The 19,535-nt window shown below is 45.8% G+C and overlaps 1 protein-coding gene across 1 annotated transcript; it reads right to left on the minus strand.

Annotated features, from left to right (window-relative positions):
- Positions 1-541: 541 nt before the first annotated feature.
- LOC148900114 (CD81 antigen-like) lies at positions 542-19,318 on the minus strand. The gene is made up of 8 exons (XM_088991721.1): positions 19,130-19,318; positions 13,048-13,162; positions 7,301-7,398; positions 7,141-7,215; positions 6,914-7,036; positions 6,449-6,547; positions 3,505-3,588; positions 542-3,434 (listed from the first exon to the last, which is right to left on the minus strand). Exons 1-8 carry the CDS (start codon positions 19,193-19,195, stop codon positions 3,372-3,374), a joined length of 723 nt encoding a protein of 240 aa, XP_088847847.1. The 5' UTR covers positions 19,196-19,318; the 3' UTR covers positions 542-3,371.
- Positions 19,319-19,535: the final 217 nt, after the last annotated feature.

The following is a 19,535-nucleotide window of genomic DNA, read 5'->3' on the forward strand; positions in this document are numbered from 1 at the left end:
GGGATCAGGCAGCAGGCTCCAAAATGGCGTTTTCAGTCATCATGCTCCAAAATGGCGTTTTCAGTCAACATGCCGATGAATATTTTGGGAGTGCGGGAGGGAACATTTCAAGGGAAAACAAATGTCAACATTTCAAACGTCATTTGTCCTTCTTTTTGTATTCAGTGCAACCTTTCATTGAAGCTTTGCCGACAATGAAAACATTTTGCCGCTTTAGCTCGACGCGACCATGCGGACGAAGCTAGCTAAAACACAAACAGGTCAACCGTTAGCGTTAACAAATATCTCGCCGACATTTTGCCACTTTAGCTCGACACGACCCATGCGGACGAAGCTAGCTAAAACACAAACAGGTAAACCGTTAGCATTAGCAAATATCTCACCAACATTTTTCCACTTTAGCTCGACGTGACCATGCGGACGAAGCTAGCTAAAACACAAACAGGTCAACCGTTAGCAAATATCTCTGCAACATTTTGCCACTTTAGCTCAACGCGACAATGCAGACGAAGCTAGCTAAAACACAAAAAGGGGAAATCGGTAGCGTTAGCAAATATCTCGCCAACATTTTGCCACTTTTATTTCGCGTTAATATCCGAAGCGACAAGGCATATGTTGTTACAGCATAAAAAAAAATACATATCTGAACTGCCTTCATAAATGTTTTCAAATTTCGCCGATGACTTCGCTGAGCACTCGGAGCGTTTATTCAACATGCAAATGTCGGCTAAGCTCATTCAAGTGCGCGTTCTCAAATCTTCAAATTTGACGTTAAAAAATAATTCTTGTGGTTGACGTGGGAACATTGAACATTTTGGTTGGGAGTTTAACCAGAATCGTGGAATTTCAAGATTTTCGCGGGCCGAAAAAAATGACGCGGCGGGCCAGATTTGGCCCCCGGGCCTTGACTTGGACACCAGTGTTTTCTCTCTCATCGTTTTTCGAAAGCATTTGTAAATGCGCAAAGCGGATTTGAAAAATATCTCTCAGTCAGACATTTCACTACTTTTGTTTCACATGCTAATGTGAGCGAAGCTTGGCTAAGCCAGGGTTATAGTGACAACTAGCTCTTAACATTCACTTTAAAAACAAAGAAAAAAAAACAGTTTTAAATGTTTGTTAAATGCGTGTAGTGCATCCTAAAAATATGTCATTGATAGAAATATCTTGTCATTGAAGCTAAGCTAAGTGTGTTATCATCCATTTGTTTTTTCATGGTCTTGAATCCGACCGAAATATATAAAATGGCAACAAAAATAATATGTGAAATACATTTCGCTACACTTAGTCGATCGTGCCGATATAGCAAAATAAAATACAATAAAATACTGATTGAGTTGAATCCAACAGAATTTTTTTCTTCCATTTTTTTTGGAACACATTCGTCCTTAAGAGGCGGAAACAACTCAATAAAGTATTTCAACAGCGGTGCCGAAGGTTACACACGAAAGCTTACACCAACACACACCCACACACTCACACTTTATCCAGTAAACAGTGAAAGAAAATAAAAGTTCCAACATGTCCACCAATGTGAACCCTCCTTAACGGTGGGGGGCGGGGGGAAACGGATGCTCATCATCATACATCAAGTTTTTTTGGGATGAAAAAAAAACCATTGAAAATAAAAAATGATCTATTTTTATGGAGGGGAAAAACAACCTCTCAACCACCCCAGTAGATGGCAGCGTTGCGCCACTTGACATTTTGAGATCAGCACAATTTTTCAGTCAAAGATAAAGATTAGGCGTGTCAGATTGTCATGTCGATCACCAAAAAGTGTAAAGGGTGGAAAGCGTGGTTTATGCACATCACTCAGGGTGCATTTCTTCGCTAAACAAATTGCAAATTTAGCCGTCATAAGCCCCTCCCCCTTGGTCTAATTTCATAGTTTGAGTGGCCATAAATAGCGAGAAAAAAAAAGCTCATTTTCTTCACGCAGTGGTCCCAAACTGATGTTTTTGGTGAAACAACTGTTGTATGGTTGTTACTGAAGGACGAAAAACAAAACAAAATAGTGATACCTCATCTTACGAACTTAATTTGTTCCCAGAAAGTGTGTGTAAGGCGAAAAGTTCATCTGCCAAACATTTATTTCCCATAAGAAACCATTAAAATGCGAATAATCCGTTCCCAGATCCCCATAATACATAATTTCTTACTAAATTAGCCTTAAAACTACACAAAATAGACCTTATTTTATGTAAAATAAATGTTATTGGATTGTAATGAAAGAAATAAACTGTACTATAAAATAAAGTCGTTTTATTGACCTTTGTGATGGTCGTTGATGTCATTGCCTCTTGATGGTACCCAAGTGAAGAGGCCGTGCTTTCTCGGCGATAATACCTTCACTCACACTGTCCCCTGCTAGCTGCTTTTCGTTCAACCAAATCAACAGAAGTTTTTCAACCTCTTCTATTGCCTGAGACTGTTGCTTAGCAATGGCCGACTTAGCGTACTAGTACACACAAACGCACACCTCGTTGGTGTTTTTCGATGATCTCCTTCTTCGTCATTTTCTTTTGTGTCCAATTCGGCTTAACACTAGCCTGTGGCGGGGGTCTTTTTCGGTGCCATAATCGCAAAAGTACCACACTTGATACCAAACCACGTCTGCACTCAAAGAAAGTAGGTGTGGAAAACTAGTTCAGCTGCCACTTTGGCGCTGTTCGACCGTGTAAATAGAAATAAACTGTACAGTATAATAAAGTAGTTTTATTTACCTTCCTGATAGTAGTTGTCAATGTATGGTAGCAATGGTCGACTTAGCATACTGGTACTGGGACGCTAATTCACACCTAGTTGGTACGTTTGGTAGCAAAAGTAATCCACTCGATAACAAACCATGTCTGCACTCAATGAAATGCAGGTGGGACAAAAACTAGTTCAGCAGCCACCGTGGCGCTGTTTGACCGTGTGGTTTGGTGAGCTAAAGCATTCGTAAGATGAGGTATAAAAACACTTGGTTTTGTTTTCAGAGGGAAAAAAAAGCATGTTGGGTGTTGAGATTGTCACCCAAAACAACATTTCGTGCCTATTTTGAGCACGTGTAAGCTTGTTCAAGTGATGTATGATGATAGAGCAATTTTCATTAATGGGCGGCCATTTTCCATCTCCCCAAAAGGAGGGGGAAAAAAAGCCTCAAAACAAGTGTCAAAGGCATAAAATGAGTAAAAACAAAAAAAAAGAAATAACACAGAAGTGAAGGAGGGGTTTAGTTTGCTTTGAAAAGTACGTTGGAATTGGTTGCGCTCCAGCATCGGGAATAAAAGACGGACGGGTGCCACCAAAACGCTGTCGTACGGGAATCCAGCAAGCCGAGTGCGACTTCCTGTTGGCAGGAACGGCCGGAAAAGGGGGAGGAGCTTCTAGTAGACGGGACTATTGCGGATCCCGCAGCACAGGACCATGCTGAAGATCATCTCAAAGATCTGCACAAAAAAAAAAAAAAAACAGCATGAGGTCATCACAGCCCGGTCGTCGCGACAACGGCGGGCTCACCATAATGACGGCGACCACCAGGGCGGCGATGCCGATCAGGTAGATTTTGTCCGAGAACAATTCGGTGATGCGGACGTGGCAGCTCTGCAAGCAAAGGTAAAAAAAATGAAAACTAGTCAACAATTTGGCAAATATCCACGACAACTAGAAAATAATAATAATAATCATCATCATCATCATAATAATAATAATACATTTCATTTCTAAGCTATTAGCTGTGGCTATCTATTTGCTATCCATAAGTTAGCTATTAGCTGTCTAGCTGACTGGCTGTAAGCTGTCGGCTATTAGCTATCTATTAGCTATCTAGCTGTCTATCTATTTGAGTTACTTCGGGGTTGAGTGAACGCTAGCGCAGGTGGCTGCCGCCGCTCACCCACAAAAACACTTGACTGTAAAGTGACCTGAAGAGTTTTGAAAGCCGCTTCAAAATGAAATGGATTATTTTTATTATTATCATTTGCTAGCTGTTTGCTAATTATTAGCTATCTAGCTAGCCTTTCAAAACTCTCAAGGTTACTTTAGTCGCAGGGTCAGTTTCTCTGTGGGTGAGCAGCGGCAGCCGCACGCACCAGCACTCAACCCGGAAGTAACTCAAATAGATAGAAAGCTAGCTAGCTAATATATAGCTAATAGTAACAATAATTATTTATAAGCGCATTTCAAAACTCTCAAGGACATAGCTATGCCTATCAAATAGATAGAAAGCGAGGTAGCTAGCTAATCGATAGCTAGCTAGATAGCTAGCCAGCATTTACAAAATGATCCACGGGGATACAAAATAAATAAAATGTATTATTATTATTAAAATATGATTTACAAAGAATTTAAAATGGACTGAACTCATTCACTGCATCCCCGAATTGATTCGAGAATTGAAAATATGACGTAGAGCGCTGTTCCCGAATTTTTTCGGGTTTTGTTTTTTCATGGTTGGGTGCCGATAAAGCACTTGGCCAGACCTCTGGCCATGTTTTTCCCTTCCACGAGGGGGCAGCATTTGCATTTTTTCCCCATGTTAGCGCTTTGTTCCAGCTTCAACTGTTGTTAAAGCGCTATATCAACCAATATGGATATATTGCATTGTATTTTGGACAGTCGCTACCATTTCAATCTCATATAACTCAGACTCATGTAATTTAGGTATTAACTCTTTTTTTTCTGATGAAAGAAGAGAGTCTCAGGTTTCTAATGTTGTATTGGATGTTTATGTAGTCCTAAAACTCCTTATTGTGCGGGTCCTGCAATTCAAGTGACAATGACAATAACCCTGGCACTGGAGCGGACACCTTTTTGCACACCGTCTGCCAGTCAATGAGTTAAAAATAAGGTCATTTAGTGATACAGTGATACCACGGCTTACGAACACTTTGGCTCACGAATTTTTCGCCTCATGAACATTAAATTCTTTGAGTGCAGATGTGGTTTGTTATCGAGTGGAGTACTTTTGCTATTATGGGAGCGGATAACACCCCAACACAGGCTTGTGTTCAGCCAAAGAGGACACAAAAGAAAATGACGGTCGAGGAGAAGAAGTAGATAATTGAAAAACACCAACAAGGTGTGCGTTTGTGTGACTTAGCGTCTCAGTACGCTAAGTCGACCATTGCTACCTGTGACTAAGGGTGTTTCTGTGTTGTCTAAGCAACGGTCTGAGGCAATAGAAGAGGTTGAAAAACGTAACGAAAAGCAGCTAGCAGGGGGACAGTGTGAATGAGGGTATTATCGCCGAGAAAGCACGGCAACTTCACTCGGATATCAAAAGGCGACTACATCAACGACCATCACAAAGGTCAATAAAACGACTTTATTATACAGTACAGTTTATTTCTTTAACTACAATACAATAGCATATTTATTATACGTAAAATAAAGTATATTTTGTGTAGTTTTAAAGGGCAACCGACGTCACTTTTTTGTTTTTTAACTGACATCAGAAAAACGTTTTATAGCATCTAAAATACCCAAAACACGCAGTATATTTTTATTCAAATGCAAAACACCAATAAAAATGACAAAGTGTCCAAAATCTGCAAAAAATTGAGCTGCGAATTGGGCATTTTCAGAAAGTCCCGCCCCCTAGTTCGTGACGTCATGCCAAGAGGTCTTGCATTGCTGGAGAATCAAAACAATGGCTTCAGATTCGGAGAATATGCTTTCTTGTTACACATCCAGTTATGAATATGATTCAAATAGTTCTGAAGAGGAAAGCATACATGTTTGCAATCGCTGAAAGAATTTATTCCGTGCCATTTTGAGACAACATCGGTGCAACAATGGATCACCAGAAAAGAGGCACAAAATGGCGCCCTCCAGTGGCCACCTCCGTTTCCACAGGCTGATAAATTCCTTATATGGAGCTTGGACACCCTCTTCTGGCAGCTTTTGGGTGCAACAAAATGTTTTCAAACCAAACAGTACAGCAAAATGCATTGACGTGATGGAAGGACGCTACAATGCGTCTTTTTTACGGTCCTTTCGTAACGTCACGTACGGACTAGTCACCAACTCAAAAACAAGACTTCCTGAATATTCAGAGTGAGTCTTAAAACGTAAAATATAGCTATATGCGGTGGAATCTTATTAAAATACGCTCAGTAGAAGTCATTTGAAGCCATTTTACAAATTATGGACACAACTTGTCCGGCGACGTCGTTTGTCCTTTAAGGCTTATTTAGTAGAAATTCATTACAATCCAATAACACATTTATTATACATAAAATAAGGTCTATTTTATGTCGTTTTAAGGTTTATTTAGTAGAAAATGATGTTTTATGGCGGATCTGGGAACGGATTATTCTCATTTTAATGTTCAAAATGGGAAATAAACGTTTGGCAGACAAACTTTTCGCCTTAAACACACTTTCTGGGATCCAATTAAGTTCGTGAGCTGAGGTATCATCACTGTATACTAAATATGTATTGAAATGCCTTGCGAACTTACGACAGAAGTTCCAGAGCTGGGACAGAGGTCGGTGACGCCGAGCATGTCGGTGAATTGCGTCAAAATGGACGTGCTTTCGCCCTTTCCACAGCAGCTCAGCTAAACACAAAAAAAGCAGCCATTTTAAAAACACTTTCCTCGGCTTCTTCAACTTACGCACTCCTTCTGAGCATTTCTACCTTCAAGCCAATGACGTCGCATTTTATCTCGACAGCGAAAATGCTAATTTCCGCAAGCTAACTATGGTGGCAGCGACGAATGGAGTCACACTTTGCTCGCTAAATGAAAACAAACGACATCTATTGTATCTGTTAGCTTCTATCATCAGACAATGGGAAAAAGCTATAGGCAGGCTAACAAATGTAGCCTCAATGTAGCCTTTTTTGTTGTTGTTTTAATGAACGGGCTAGCATCCATTCCCAGGGGGAATTCCCAGACGCGCATGGGCGCCGTCGGCGTCCGTACCGTCTCATGGAAGACTTTGAGCACGGAGGCGACGGCCCTCTTCTTCTCAGCGTCGGTGGTGACGCTCTGCGTCATGGCCTTGTCGTAGATGGAGTCGTAGTAGTTGATCATCTCCTTGGAAACCTGAGGCGCACCACAACCGCAATCAAGTAGGCGCGTCGGCGCAAACGACAAATGAGAAAACAGGAGGAGGTCAGAGGTCAGTCGGGGGTGTCGTGTGGTCTTACGGTGTCTTTGTGCATGAAGCCCCAAATTCCAGCGGCCACCTCGCAAGCGAACAGGATGACGAGGCAGGCGAAGAACTGAAGGAGAGCACGACAGGACCACAACGTCAACGCGGGCCTTCTTGAGGATTCGCCCGCCAACCCCTCACTGACACCAACTCACCGTTCCCAGCAGGCATTGCGACTCCTGGATGGCGCCGTAGCATCCCAGGAAACCCACCACCATCATCACGGCGCCCACCGCGATCAGGATGTGCACGCCTGCAACACAAAGAGGTTCAGCTTGCCCTCGGCGGTTTTCTAATGTACCCCTCTACCGCCTCCCGCCCACCCAAAAAAAAAACATGCGCGGCAGGACAGTCCACTCTGGGCACGCTAGCAACGCTAGCCATTGGCAACTGGACGGGTCAGGAAACATATTAGCTATCTAGCTAGCAAGCTATCCATTAATGATCTAGCTAGCTAGGTAGTTAGCTAACTATGAGCACTATAGCTAGTGAGCTATTTCATCAGGAAACATATTAGCTATGTAGTTAGCTACCTATCTAGCATTTTATTAGCTAGCCTTCTATCTTTTTGAGTGAACTCAGGCGTGTGTGGCTGCCACTGCTCACCCACAGAAAAACTGATCCTCTGACTGAAAAGTGACCCTGAGAGTTTTGAAAGGCGCTTAGAAATCACAGTTGGTGGTGTAACTGCAGCTTGATAGCATTTGCTAGCTATTTGGTATCTATTAGCTCTGGCTGCCTAGCGAGCTATCTGGCTGGCTAGCTAGCTATTCACTATCTAGCCGGCTGGCTATCTAGCTAGGTATCTGTTGGATATCGATTGGCTAGCTAGCTAGCTTTCTATCTATTTGAGTTCCTATGTATTTGAACGCTAGCATGTGTGGCTGCCGCTGCGCACCCGCAGAAAAACTTCTGTGACTGTAAAGTGACCTTGAGAGTTTTGAAAGGCAGTTAGAAATCAAATGTATTATGATTATAAATGTAGTATTATTATTAATATTCCAAGCGAGGCATGTCATGCTCCCGAACGGCCAACAGGTGGTTCTGCAGTGCTGTTTAGTTAACGAGGGTGAGTCATATCTTAAGTTGTGCTCACAGGAAGTGGTTTTCGTCCCCCCTCCCCTTTTTCTAGCTTTCCTTCCATGAGTAGGGCGGAGGAGGAAAAACTGAAGAGACTCTGGAAACCAGAAGCCATGCCAAGCCGTCCATCGGTACCTTGCTCAAGGACACTTTGACAGGAGTACCCCATAACAGGGACATGGTTAGATTAGATTCAGCTTTGTGTTTGCCTTCAACATTTAGTTTGCAGTAGACGTGCACATTCCACCATGACGTCCCTGATCCACTGGTAAAAAGGACGCTTTGATCCTCTCCTCTTTCATCTAGAACGGCTTCATGTCACAAAGAGGGTACAACAAGTGCTGAAGAATGAATGACTCTGTTGTCAGTTTTTTATTTTTACTTCAAGATGGCCCCGCGAGAATGGCTGTTTGTTTTTCTACTTCTTTCTTTCCTCTTCCTTTAACAACTTTGCTGCTGTGTTACTTCCAGGTAGAATGAACGCTGGCGCGAATGGCTGCCACTGCTCACCCGCACAAAAAAAATCCTGTGACTGAAAAGTGTCCTTGAGAGTTTTGAAAGGCGCTTAGAAATTAAATGTATTATTATTTATTCATATCACAACAACAAAAATACCTTTCACAGCAGCAAAAACAAAATACAGGAGCTGCTGTAAAGGCAGCCACTCACGCGGCGCCATCTTGAAGTTAAAAACAAAACACCAAAATATGGCATGACAAAGACACAATGTTCAATCGTCAGCACTTTCTGCACTCTGTCATATGAAGGAGTTCTAGATGAAAGAAGAGAGGATCAAAGCGTCCTTTTCACCAGTGGATCAGGGGCGTGTCATGGTGAAACCTGCACGTCTGCTACAAGCTAAATGTTCAAAGCAATTAATCATGAAGCTGTCGCATCCGTTGACGAAAAGTGATTGTCTCACATATCCAGTCCAACGTCAATCCGCTTCAATTCCAAGCTGCGACCGTTCCACATACACATCAACTCTTTTTTTTCAAGAAAAACAAGGATGATGTCACTGTGGTTGAAAGCGGGCGGGGGTGCGGGATCCTCATCCTCCTCCTTCATCATCATTAGCCGCGCTTGTCGGGCGTAATTCGATTGCGGCTCGGCACCCGCGCTCTGGCCACAGAGCCACTCACGCTAATGCTCATTTTCCAAATCGATACCTTGGCCGAAAGCCCCGCCGCCGCCATTTTTTACGACCCCCCCTCGCGCCCCCCCCCTCCCGTGGGTGCCATAATTCCATTTTTCTTAACCGTCCTTTCCTGTCCGCAGTGATTGAATCTGCCCCCCCCCCCACCACGCTTCCGGTAGCTCGGTAGCATCTGCTTAGCGACTTTGTTGCTTGTGTTCAAACGCTCACGTAAAAGCGACTCAAAGCGGTACGGAAAGTCAAACCACGCCCATTTGGTGGGACATGGTTAATTCTGCTAACTCTTGCTAGCCTGGCAGCGAAGAGTAAATAGCCAGAGAAACTCGCGCTGGGCTAACAGCGATAGCTAATTTAGGCCCAAAAAACGGCGCCATTAGCACACAAAAAAAATTCAGTTGCGGTACACAGGAAAAAGTTTTTCGGGGGAGGGTAACACGCTACGTAAAGTCTAATCCCACCCATTTGGTGGGACATGGCTAATTCTGCTAACTCTTGCTAGCCTCACAGCGAAGAGTAATTCTGCTAACTCTTGCTAGCCTGGCAGCGAAGAGTAAATAGCCAGAGAAACTCGCGCTGGGCTAACAGCAGATAGCTAATTTAGGCCCAAAAAACAGCGCCATTAGCAAAAAAAAATTCTGTTGCTGCATGCAGGAAAAAGTTTTTCGGGGGAGGGTAACATGCTACGTTACCCTCTAATCCCGCCCATTTGGCGGGACATGGCTGATTCTGCTAACTCTTGCTAATTTAGCCCCAAAAAATGGCGGCGCTGTAAAATTCCGTTGCTGTACGCGAGAAAGTTTTTTTTCGGGGGAGGGTAACACGGTGCGGAAAGTCTAACCCCGCCCATTTGGCGCGACATGGCTAATTCTGCTAACTCTTGCTAGCCTGGCAGCCAAGAATGAATAGCCAAAGAAACTCGCGCTGGGCTAACAGCCGAGAGCTAATTTAGCCCCAAAAAATGGTTGAAAAGACACATAATGATTTATCCAGATGCGTTGCGCTAGCCGCCTTTAGCTCGCTATTGTTCCAAGACACAATGCGAGCATCGCAAGACCTCGTGGCTTCCGCCGCTTCCAGTTTCCTGCGACGTTGCAAACCCCATTTGGAAAACAGATGCTCAAAGTTGACAGTTTAGCGTCGCTCACCAAGCCACGGTACAGTTTTGTCGAGAAAAAAAACAAAGTTAGCAAGCGTGCGGAAGATTCCAACAACTCTTAACTTAACTGATAAACAGCCGTTTGTCATTCATACTTTCGGCGGCTTTATCATGAAAGGCGATCCCGTCACATGACACGGTGGAAGGAATAGCACGCTAATTGCTACATTTTCTTTCCCCTTTTGGCTTTTGTTGCTAGCGGCTTGCACAGTGGCTGCTTTGGAGGGGATGGACAGCAATGCTAATTGGCACCGCGTCGTGTGCCTGGGCGGTCAAGGGGGGGGGGGGGTCCAAATGGTGGGCTAACAACCCCCGACGGCACCCTAGCGACAAGGTCGGTACTGTTGGACAGTCTGTGGCTGGATTGATGGATGACTTGAGAAGAAAGGAGCACGTATGCAGTATGTGGAACGGTCGCGGCTTGGAATTGAAGTGGATTGATGTGGGACAGCAGATGGGAGACAGTCCCTTTTGGTCAATGGATGCTACCGCTTCATGTTTGCTTTCAAATACAGTGATACCTCAACTTACGAACTTAATTGATTCCCGGAAAGTGTGTCTTCCAAACATTTATTTCCCATAAGAAACCATTCAAATGAGTATAATGCATTCCCAGGTCCCAATAAAACACAATATTCTCATAAATAAGTCTTAAAACAACACAAAATAGACCTTATTTTAGGTACAATAAACATGTTATTGGATTGTAATGAAAGAAACAAACAGTACTGTATAATAAAGTCGTTTTATTGACCTTTGTGATGGTCATTGATGCAGTTGCCTATTGACGATATCCGAGTGAAGTTGCCGTGCTTTCTCTGCGATAATACCCTCACTCACACTGTCCCCTGCTAGCTGCTTTTCGTTCATCCAAATCAACACAAGTTTTTCAACCTCTTCTATTGCCTGAGACCGTTGCTTAGACAACACAGAAACACCCTTAGCCACACGTAGCAACTTAGCATACTGCTACTGGGACGCTAATTCACACAAACGCACACGTCATTGGTGTTTTTCGAGGATGTCCTTCTTCTACTCGACCGACATTTTCTTTTGTGTCCTCTTCGGCTTAACACCAGCCTGCGGTGGGTCTTTTTCGCTCCCATAATAGCAAAAGTAGTCCACTTGATAACAAACCACATCTGCACTCAAATAAAGGGGGTGACGAAAACTAGTTCGCCAGCCACCGTGGTGTTGTTCGACCGTGTGGTTTGGTGTTCATCCGCCGAAAACTGGTCCCCCAGCCACCGTGGTGCGGTGCGGTTTGGTTCGTTTGCCGAAAACTACAGTAGTTAGTATGCCAAGATTATATTCTCGCGAATTTAATGTTCGTAAAGCGAAAAGTTCGTGAGCTAAAGCGTTCATAAACTGAGGTATTACTGTATTTAGCTCGTAGCAGATGGGCACATTTCACCGTGAAATCCCTGATCCACCTGTGAAAAGGATGTTTTGATCCTTTCCTCTTTCATCTAGAATGGCTTCATGCAACAAAGAGGAAGTAGAAATTGCTCAAGATTGAATGACTGTCTGTGTCTTTTGTTGTTTTGATTTCAAGATGGCGCGACAAGAGTGGCTGCCTTGACAGCAGCTACTGTATTTGTCCGCTTCTCCACGGCGAGACGAATAAAGGCTCATCCAATCCCGCGGGGAGGATTGGGCAGGGGGGGGCGTGTCTCAACACTCGGCCGCCATGTTGGAGGCAGAGCTTTTTGGGGCGTGGCCCGGTCAGTTTCTTCCAAACACCAAATTGAAGAAAATGGAAGAAAAGCGCAACATTATGCAAGATGGCGGAAAATTCCCGACCATCTGGCAACGGCGTTTACGTTTCGAAGTGGACGGGGAGAGTTTCTCATCGATTTCAAAGCGTATCGAACGCTTTTCACACCCCCTCTCCCCCCCCCCCCCCCCCCCCCGCCGCCGCCAAAGTGCTCTCGCCCTCAAAGTGGCGGTTGGGCGCAGGAAACGACACGTCCACTTAAGAGGAAGCAACTCGTGACTCGGGAGACGGAGGCCCACTCGCTCGCGCCGCCGTCGCCATCATTTCCAAGCAACGGCGCGGCGGAGGGGGGCCGTTTTGGTGAAGGCTCCAGGGGGAGGGGGGAGGGGGAGTCGGGCGAGGGGAGGGGGAAAAAAATGGTAGACGCCGTGACTAGCATGCTAACCACCAGCAGATGGGGAAGAGAGAGAAAGAGAAGGGGGGCGAGTACTTTCACACGCAAGGAGGAGGGGGGCGGGGCCAGCGAGGAATTTTTTCCGATAGCGACGAGCCGACGATAGCCTCGGTGGCCCCTCCCTCATGGGGCCACCGAGGCGTTTCCCCCGTCACAAGACACCAAAACAAAAATGGTTTCCAAGGCTCCCCCCCCCCCCCAATGAATGCGACACGCTTGGAGACGCTCAAAGTCAGCAGGGACAAAGCAGGGCGGACATGTTTGGCGGGGCTTGGGGCGCTCGTCAAAACGAGGGAGGGGGCGTCGGCGGCGAGGGAAGGGGGGGGGGGGGGCACGTACTGATGTAGAAGGTGCTGGGCGCCTGCTGTCCGTCAAAGTTGATTTCCAGCAGGCTGCTGGTCTGCGGGTCGTGACGCAGCCACAAGGCCACGCCCAGGATGACGCAGCCCGCCAGCTGAAACACAGACGGCACAACAGGTTAGATGGCCACGCCCACCTTAGATTCACCCCGCCCCCTACACACGCACTGGCATTACACACCCCAAGTGAGCCCCCACCGATGGACATCTTGAAGCCCCCCCCCCCCAGGTGGAAAATAATAGCATAAAATAATAATACAGTGATACCTCATCTTAAGAACACTAGCTCACAAATTTTTCACCTTACGAACATTAAATTCGCGAGAATATAATCTTGGCATACGAACGAGTTTTTGGCGGACGAACCAAACCACACAGCGCCAAGTAGGCGGAGGAATAGTTTTCGTCAGCCCCTTTCTTTTGAGTGCAGACGTGGGTTGTTATCGAGTGTATTACTTTTGCTATTATGGGACCGAAAGACCCCAACACAGGCGGACTGGATTTCTGCAGATGAACAGATGTGCTGCGGTGGCTGGCGAACCGGTTTGCTATTAAAAAGCCCCCACCAGAGGCTAGTGTAAAGCTGAAGAGGATACAAAAGAAAATGGTCGAGCCGAAGAAGATCATCAAAAAACACCAACGAGGTCTGCGTTTCTGTGACTTAGCGTCTCAGTACCAGTATGCTAAGTCGACTGTTGCTACGTGTGGCTAAAGGTGTTTCTGTGTTGTCCAAGCAACGATCTCAGGCAATAGAAGAGGTTCAAAAACTTAACGAAAACCAGCTAGCAGGGGACAGTGTGAGTGAGGGTATTATCGGCGAGAAAGCACGGCAACGTCACTCGGATATCATCAAAAGGCAACGACCATCACAAAGATCAATAAAACGACTTTATTATACAGTACAGTTTATTTCTTTCATTACAATACAATAGCACATTTATTATACATACAATACGTTCTATTTTGTATAGTTTTAAGGATTATTTTGTAGAAAAACTTTGTTTTATGGGGACCTGGGAACGGATTATTCTCATTTTTAATTATTTCCCATAGGAAATTAATTTTTGGAAGACACACTTTTTGCCTCACACACACTTTCTGGGTACCAATTAAGTTTGTGAGCTGAGGTATAACTGTATTTCAGGAATGTACCTTCTTTCTCTTCTAGTCTTTCTTTTTTGACCCCCCCCATTTGGACACCAAGTGGCGCAAAGACGAAGACAAGCTGATTGGTCCACCATCTGTTGCTCGCACATTCCACAACGTGCTAAAAGTGGGGGGTGGAGGTTGCTCACATCGGAGCTAACATGCGCACTGGGGAGGCTCAAGTAAACCGCGAGGCGACTGAGACACGGAATGGACCAATGGCAGCGCGGCGGCTTCCAACATGACCAAGCCCGGGGGTCTATTTCAGGAGAAAAGGGTGAGGCGCTAACAGAGAATGCGGGGCATGCTAGCGAAGGAGCAGGGGGGGTCCTCCCTCTTCCCATACGAGCCCGCCCCCACACCGCAGAGGGTTCCCTCCCGCCGGTGCCACCTCGTACCCCTCTCGGTGCCTGTCGCCGTTGATTTATGGGGGAGGCGGCTAATAACGCTAAAAGCTCTTAGCCCTTCCCCCACCCCACCCAATTGAGAAACCAGACACGATCGGGGCGGCGACCGAGTCCCATCACGCGTCTCGTTAAGACGCGTCAAGCCCATGTGGCTCATTTTTTTGGCGGTTGGTCATCACGATGGACGTTCGGCCAAATTCTTCCCAAAGTCAACATGGCGGACGCCAGCCCAAAATGGAGCCTGGCAAAATCCCCCAAAACGAATCAATCCCACCCATTTGTCATTTTGGCTGGATTGGAAATGGACCGGGCAAGTGAATGCATAACCGGTCGCACCCCCGCCGCCCAATCAAATTGACCTTCCGGAAGATTCTCCGCAAAACATTCCTCCGTCATCCAAAGTGCCCCCGTCTCCAATCATCATTGCCACATCCAAAATGGGGGACCAAAATGTGCAAAGGGGATCCCAGTGTGCTGCATGAAGGAGCCACGCCCACCCCGCAATGTGTGTGAAATCGCACCCCCACACCTGTGCGCTGAGTAAGTGCCAGTCACGGTAACTTTTGACACCTGTGTGGGATCTTTCTTTTTTAAAATCACACTAATTGAAGCCCCGTTTTCATGGGTGTGGCGACCAATCCTGCCAATCATGGACTCTCCATTTGACGATCATACACGTGTGCACATGTTTTTAATCATTGACACTGCCATAGCCACTCTGGAGGACTTGCGCACTGCAAGAATCCAAGGAAAGTCCTACTGGACCCTCCGCACCCTGGCCACCACCTTTTCCAGAGACTCCCCTCAGGCAGGCGCTACCAAATCCAGCACACATTTCAACAGCTTTTCCCCTGTGGCCATTAACTCTCTAAACAGTAACCCAAATAGAAGTGTATAGTGCCTCCATTTTTCGATGATACTAGTGCAGCGTGTTCTACCGGAGACAAATTCCTTGTGTGTTCTACATACTTGGCCAATAAAGACGATTCTGATTCACTGCAAGGATAAAAACAAGGGTGCGGAAAATCCTATTGGACCCTCTGCACCCTGCCCACCACCTTTTCCAGCGACTCCCCTCAGGCAGGCGCTAACGATCTAAATCTGCACCAATTCAAGCAGGCATTTCAACAGCTTCTTCCCCTGTCGTCATTAACTCTCTAAACAGTAATCTAAATAGAACTGGATAGTGGCTCCATTTTTCTTATGAAGATACTAGTGCAGCTTGTTCTCCCGGAGACAAATTCCTTGTGTGTTCTACATACTTGGCCAATAAAGACGATTCTGATTCACTGCAAGGATAAAAACAAGGGTGCAGAATATCCTATTGGACCCTCTGCACCCTGCCCACCACCTTTTCCAGCGACTCCCCTCAGGCAGGCGCTACCGATCTAAATCTGCACCAAATCAAGCAGGCATTTCAACAGCTTCTTCCCCTGTCGCCATTAACTCTCTAAACAGTAATCTAAATAGAACTGGATAGTGGCTCCATTTTTCTTATGAAGATACTAGTGCAGCTTGTTCTCCCGGAGACAAATTCCTTGTGTGTTCCACATAATTGGCAATAAAGAGGATTCTGATTCAAAAATAGTCTGAGGAAATGGGTGAGTATGTTAAAAAATAGGGGGGGGGGGGGCACGCGTAAAAAGTGATTAAGAAGATGCGCGCACGCCTTTGATTAGCCAGCGACCAATCCTATTTTGGACCGAGTGCTGTCTGTGGCACACCAACAACACACAAATGACACAAAAAACGGCAAACCCGACGACAACAACAAGGAAAATACGGCCGACCGTCTTTCCGCTGCTAATTTCAACGCGCTTCTCGCCAGGTTCTTATTTAGCATCATTAGCCGGCGCGCGCCATTACAGTGATACCTCAGTTTACGAACGCTTTAGCTTACGAACTTTTCACCTAATGAGCATTAAACTAGCGATCATATAATCTTGGCATACGAAGTAGTTTTCGGCAGACGAACCAAACCACACTGCGCCTTGGTGGCTGCCGGACTACTTTTCGGCGGATGGACACCAAACCACACGGTCAAACACTGCCACGGTGGCTGGCGGACTAGTTTTTCCCCCCACCTCCATATCATTGAGTGCAGACATGGTTTGTTATCGAGTGGATTACTTTTGTTACCAAAAACACCTACTAGGTGTGCGGTTGTGTGACTTTGCATCCCAGTACCAGTATGCTAAGTCGACCATTGCTACCATACATTGACAACTACCATCACTAATGTAAATAAAACGACTTTATTATACAGTACAGTTTTTTTATTTCATTACAATACAATATCACATTTATTATACCGCAAATAAGGTATATTTGGTGTAGTTTTAAGGCTTATTTAGTAGCAAATTATGTTTAATGGGGACCTGGGAACGGATTATTCTCATTGTAATGGTTTCTTATGGGAAATAAATGTTTGGAAGACGAACTTTTCACCTTACACTTTCTGGGCACCCATTAAGTTTGTAAGCTGAGGTATCACTGTACATCACAAATAAAAGTCCCGCCTCCATCTTTTTTGTTTTGGTTGGGACGCCTGTACAAAGCTTTGATCAACCAGAATCCCGTTTTGTTCTTAGTTGGCTCGGAATGCTATGTTCTCACATCTGGTGGTTGTGGGGAGGGGTCAGGGGTCAAGGGGGTGTTATGGTTGCTCCTTTTCCACCTCACATGAAAGGTCGCACTCTTCGCACGACAACAAGCAAGCGTGAGGCGAGCCAAGCCCGTCCAATCGCATAGCTTCGAGACGTTAGCGTCACTTCAGTAGCGGTGGGGTGGCGGGATACACTGAGCAGGTGTATACTGGCTTCCGCTCGCATTCAATCGAATAAGAATAATCTTTATTGCCAAGTATGTAGAACACACAAGGAATTTATCTCTGGTAGAACACGCTGAACTAGTATCATCATAAGAAAAATGGAGGCACTAGACAGTTCTATTTAGGTTATTGTTTAGAGAGTTTATGCTGACGAGGAAGAAGCTGTTGAAATGTCTGCGGGATTTGCTGCGCGTGGATCAGTAGCGCCTGCTTTATGCGGAGTCGCTGGAAAAGGTGGTGGGCAGGGTGCGCAGGGTCCAGTAACCAGTAAAACGGTTGTATCAACTTTTATACGGATATCTTAACGCTATAATTTTAATATAAAGAGTCAGTATCATCTTTATTGCCAAGTATGTAGAACACACGGAATTTGTCTCCAGTAGGACATGCTGCACTAGTATCATCAGAAGAAAAATGGAGGCACTATCCAGTTCTATTTGGGTTACTGTTTAGTGAGTTGATGGCGACGGAGGAAGAAGCTGCTTAAATGTACCTTGGATTTGGTAGAGCCTGCCTGAGGGGAGTTGCTGGAAAAGGTGGTGGGCAGGGTGCGGAGGGTGGAATTGGATTTTACTGCGCCCTTGTTTTCTCACACAAACCTACCTTTGCTTTGTTTCACACAAAAGATTGATTTTCATGTCAATTGTCTTCAGGTCGACATATTATTTTGCATTTTAAGCTATTGTAAAGCATATTTGAGTCTAATGAAAAGCGATTACAAATTAAAAGCATTATTATTAAAATCACTCAAACACACACAGGCGAACACAAAGCATGGAAAAAAGGAATCACAGTGATGACTCATTGGGGAAGACTCACAAAATGGCAACGACGACCAAACTGACTTTTTTTCCACACGCACAATCGCGCACGTACTGGCCGAATCTTTCCACATGACAACAAGAGGACAGACTTTGTAACTGGGCGTGAACAACGTAAGCATCCATAAATGCTTCATTCGGTTGTCATGGCCCACACGCACGCGCGCACAACCTCTGTAGGGTGCAGAGCAAGACAGCAACACACACACACTGCCTTTTCATTCACACACACCGCAAGTGTTTCCCTCGGATGGAAATTGGGGAGATGGAAAACATTCGTGCCTACACGTGCACGCGCGCACACACACAAATACAGTTGATTTTGTGAAGGGGGCTGTGGGGTGTTCGTGTTTGGGCCTCAATCTAGCTGGGATTCGGTTTCCAAACGCCGCGCACGTGCGCACATTTTGTGCTGAGTGAATCAAAGGAGCCAACAGGACGAAAAACAAGCCAGACACACATATTAAAAACACACAAAGGCGCGCGTGCGTGATCCCAGAACCCCCACTGCCCCCCCCTCTCAAAAAACGGTGTTTGGGATCGTTCAAGATAAAAACTTAAAGATCGATCGCTGTCTCAGACCACCAAATGGCGACGTCGCCACGTGATTTTCTCACGGCGGTCAATCCAAGCGTCCCGTCGTCGCCCCCTTTCCACGACGCCGTAGTCGTTTCGTCGTTTTTTGGACAAGCTTTGGGATTTCGACTCGCACTCGCTCGCTCAAGTCTCGCGAGCTTAGTGAGAACGGCGCGAAGAAGGAGAAGGGGGGCAAAATGGGGGCGGTGGGAGCCGAGCAAAACGTGGCCTTAATGAAAAACAAGAGCAGCGAGGCGGTCGCTCGGTCGTTCCGTAGCTCACCCAGAAGATGAAGTTGAAGAAGAAGAGCAGGTACTTGATACATTTGGTGCAGCCCTCGACGCCCATTGCGGATGAGGATTCGGCAGACGTTTAACGGGACGACGGCGACTCAAATAGCTCCAGGCGAGAAGACGGAGGAGAAGACAACACCCAACAGGAGCGACTGCTTCGGAGACCCCAGTCCTCCCCGTTGCCCCCCTTCCTCCTCCACCCCCCTTCCCGAGACCCTCCAGCCAATCCAAGGCCCGCCACGCCGGGCCATTTCCGGGCACGCCTCTCCCATTCAAATCCTTCGTGGGCGATGCTCTTCCGGCCATTTTACCTTCGCTTCTCCTCGTTTTGCCGACGATAAATGCATTCAGTGGTTTTCTATGCCGCTTATCTTATCATCTGGGGTCACGTAAAT

Source organism: Hippocampus bargibanti, linkage group LG03 (genome assembly GCF_051943395.1).
Source record: "Hippocampus bargibanti isolate YZ-2025 linkage group LG03, ASM5194339v1, whole genome shotgun sequence".
Taxonomy (NCBI): domain Eukaryota; kingdom Metazoa; phylum Chordata; class Actinopteri; order Syngnathiformes; family Syngnathidae; genus Hippocampus; species Hippocampus bargibanti.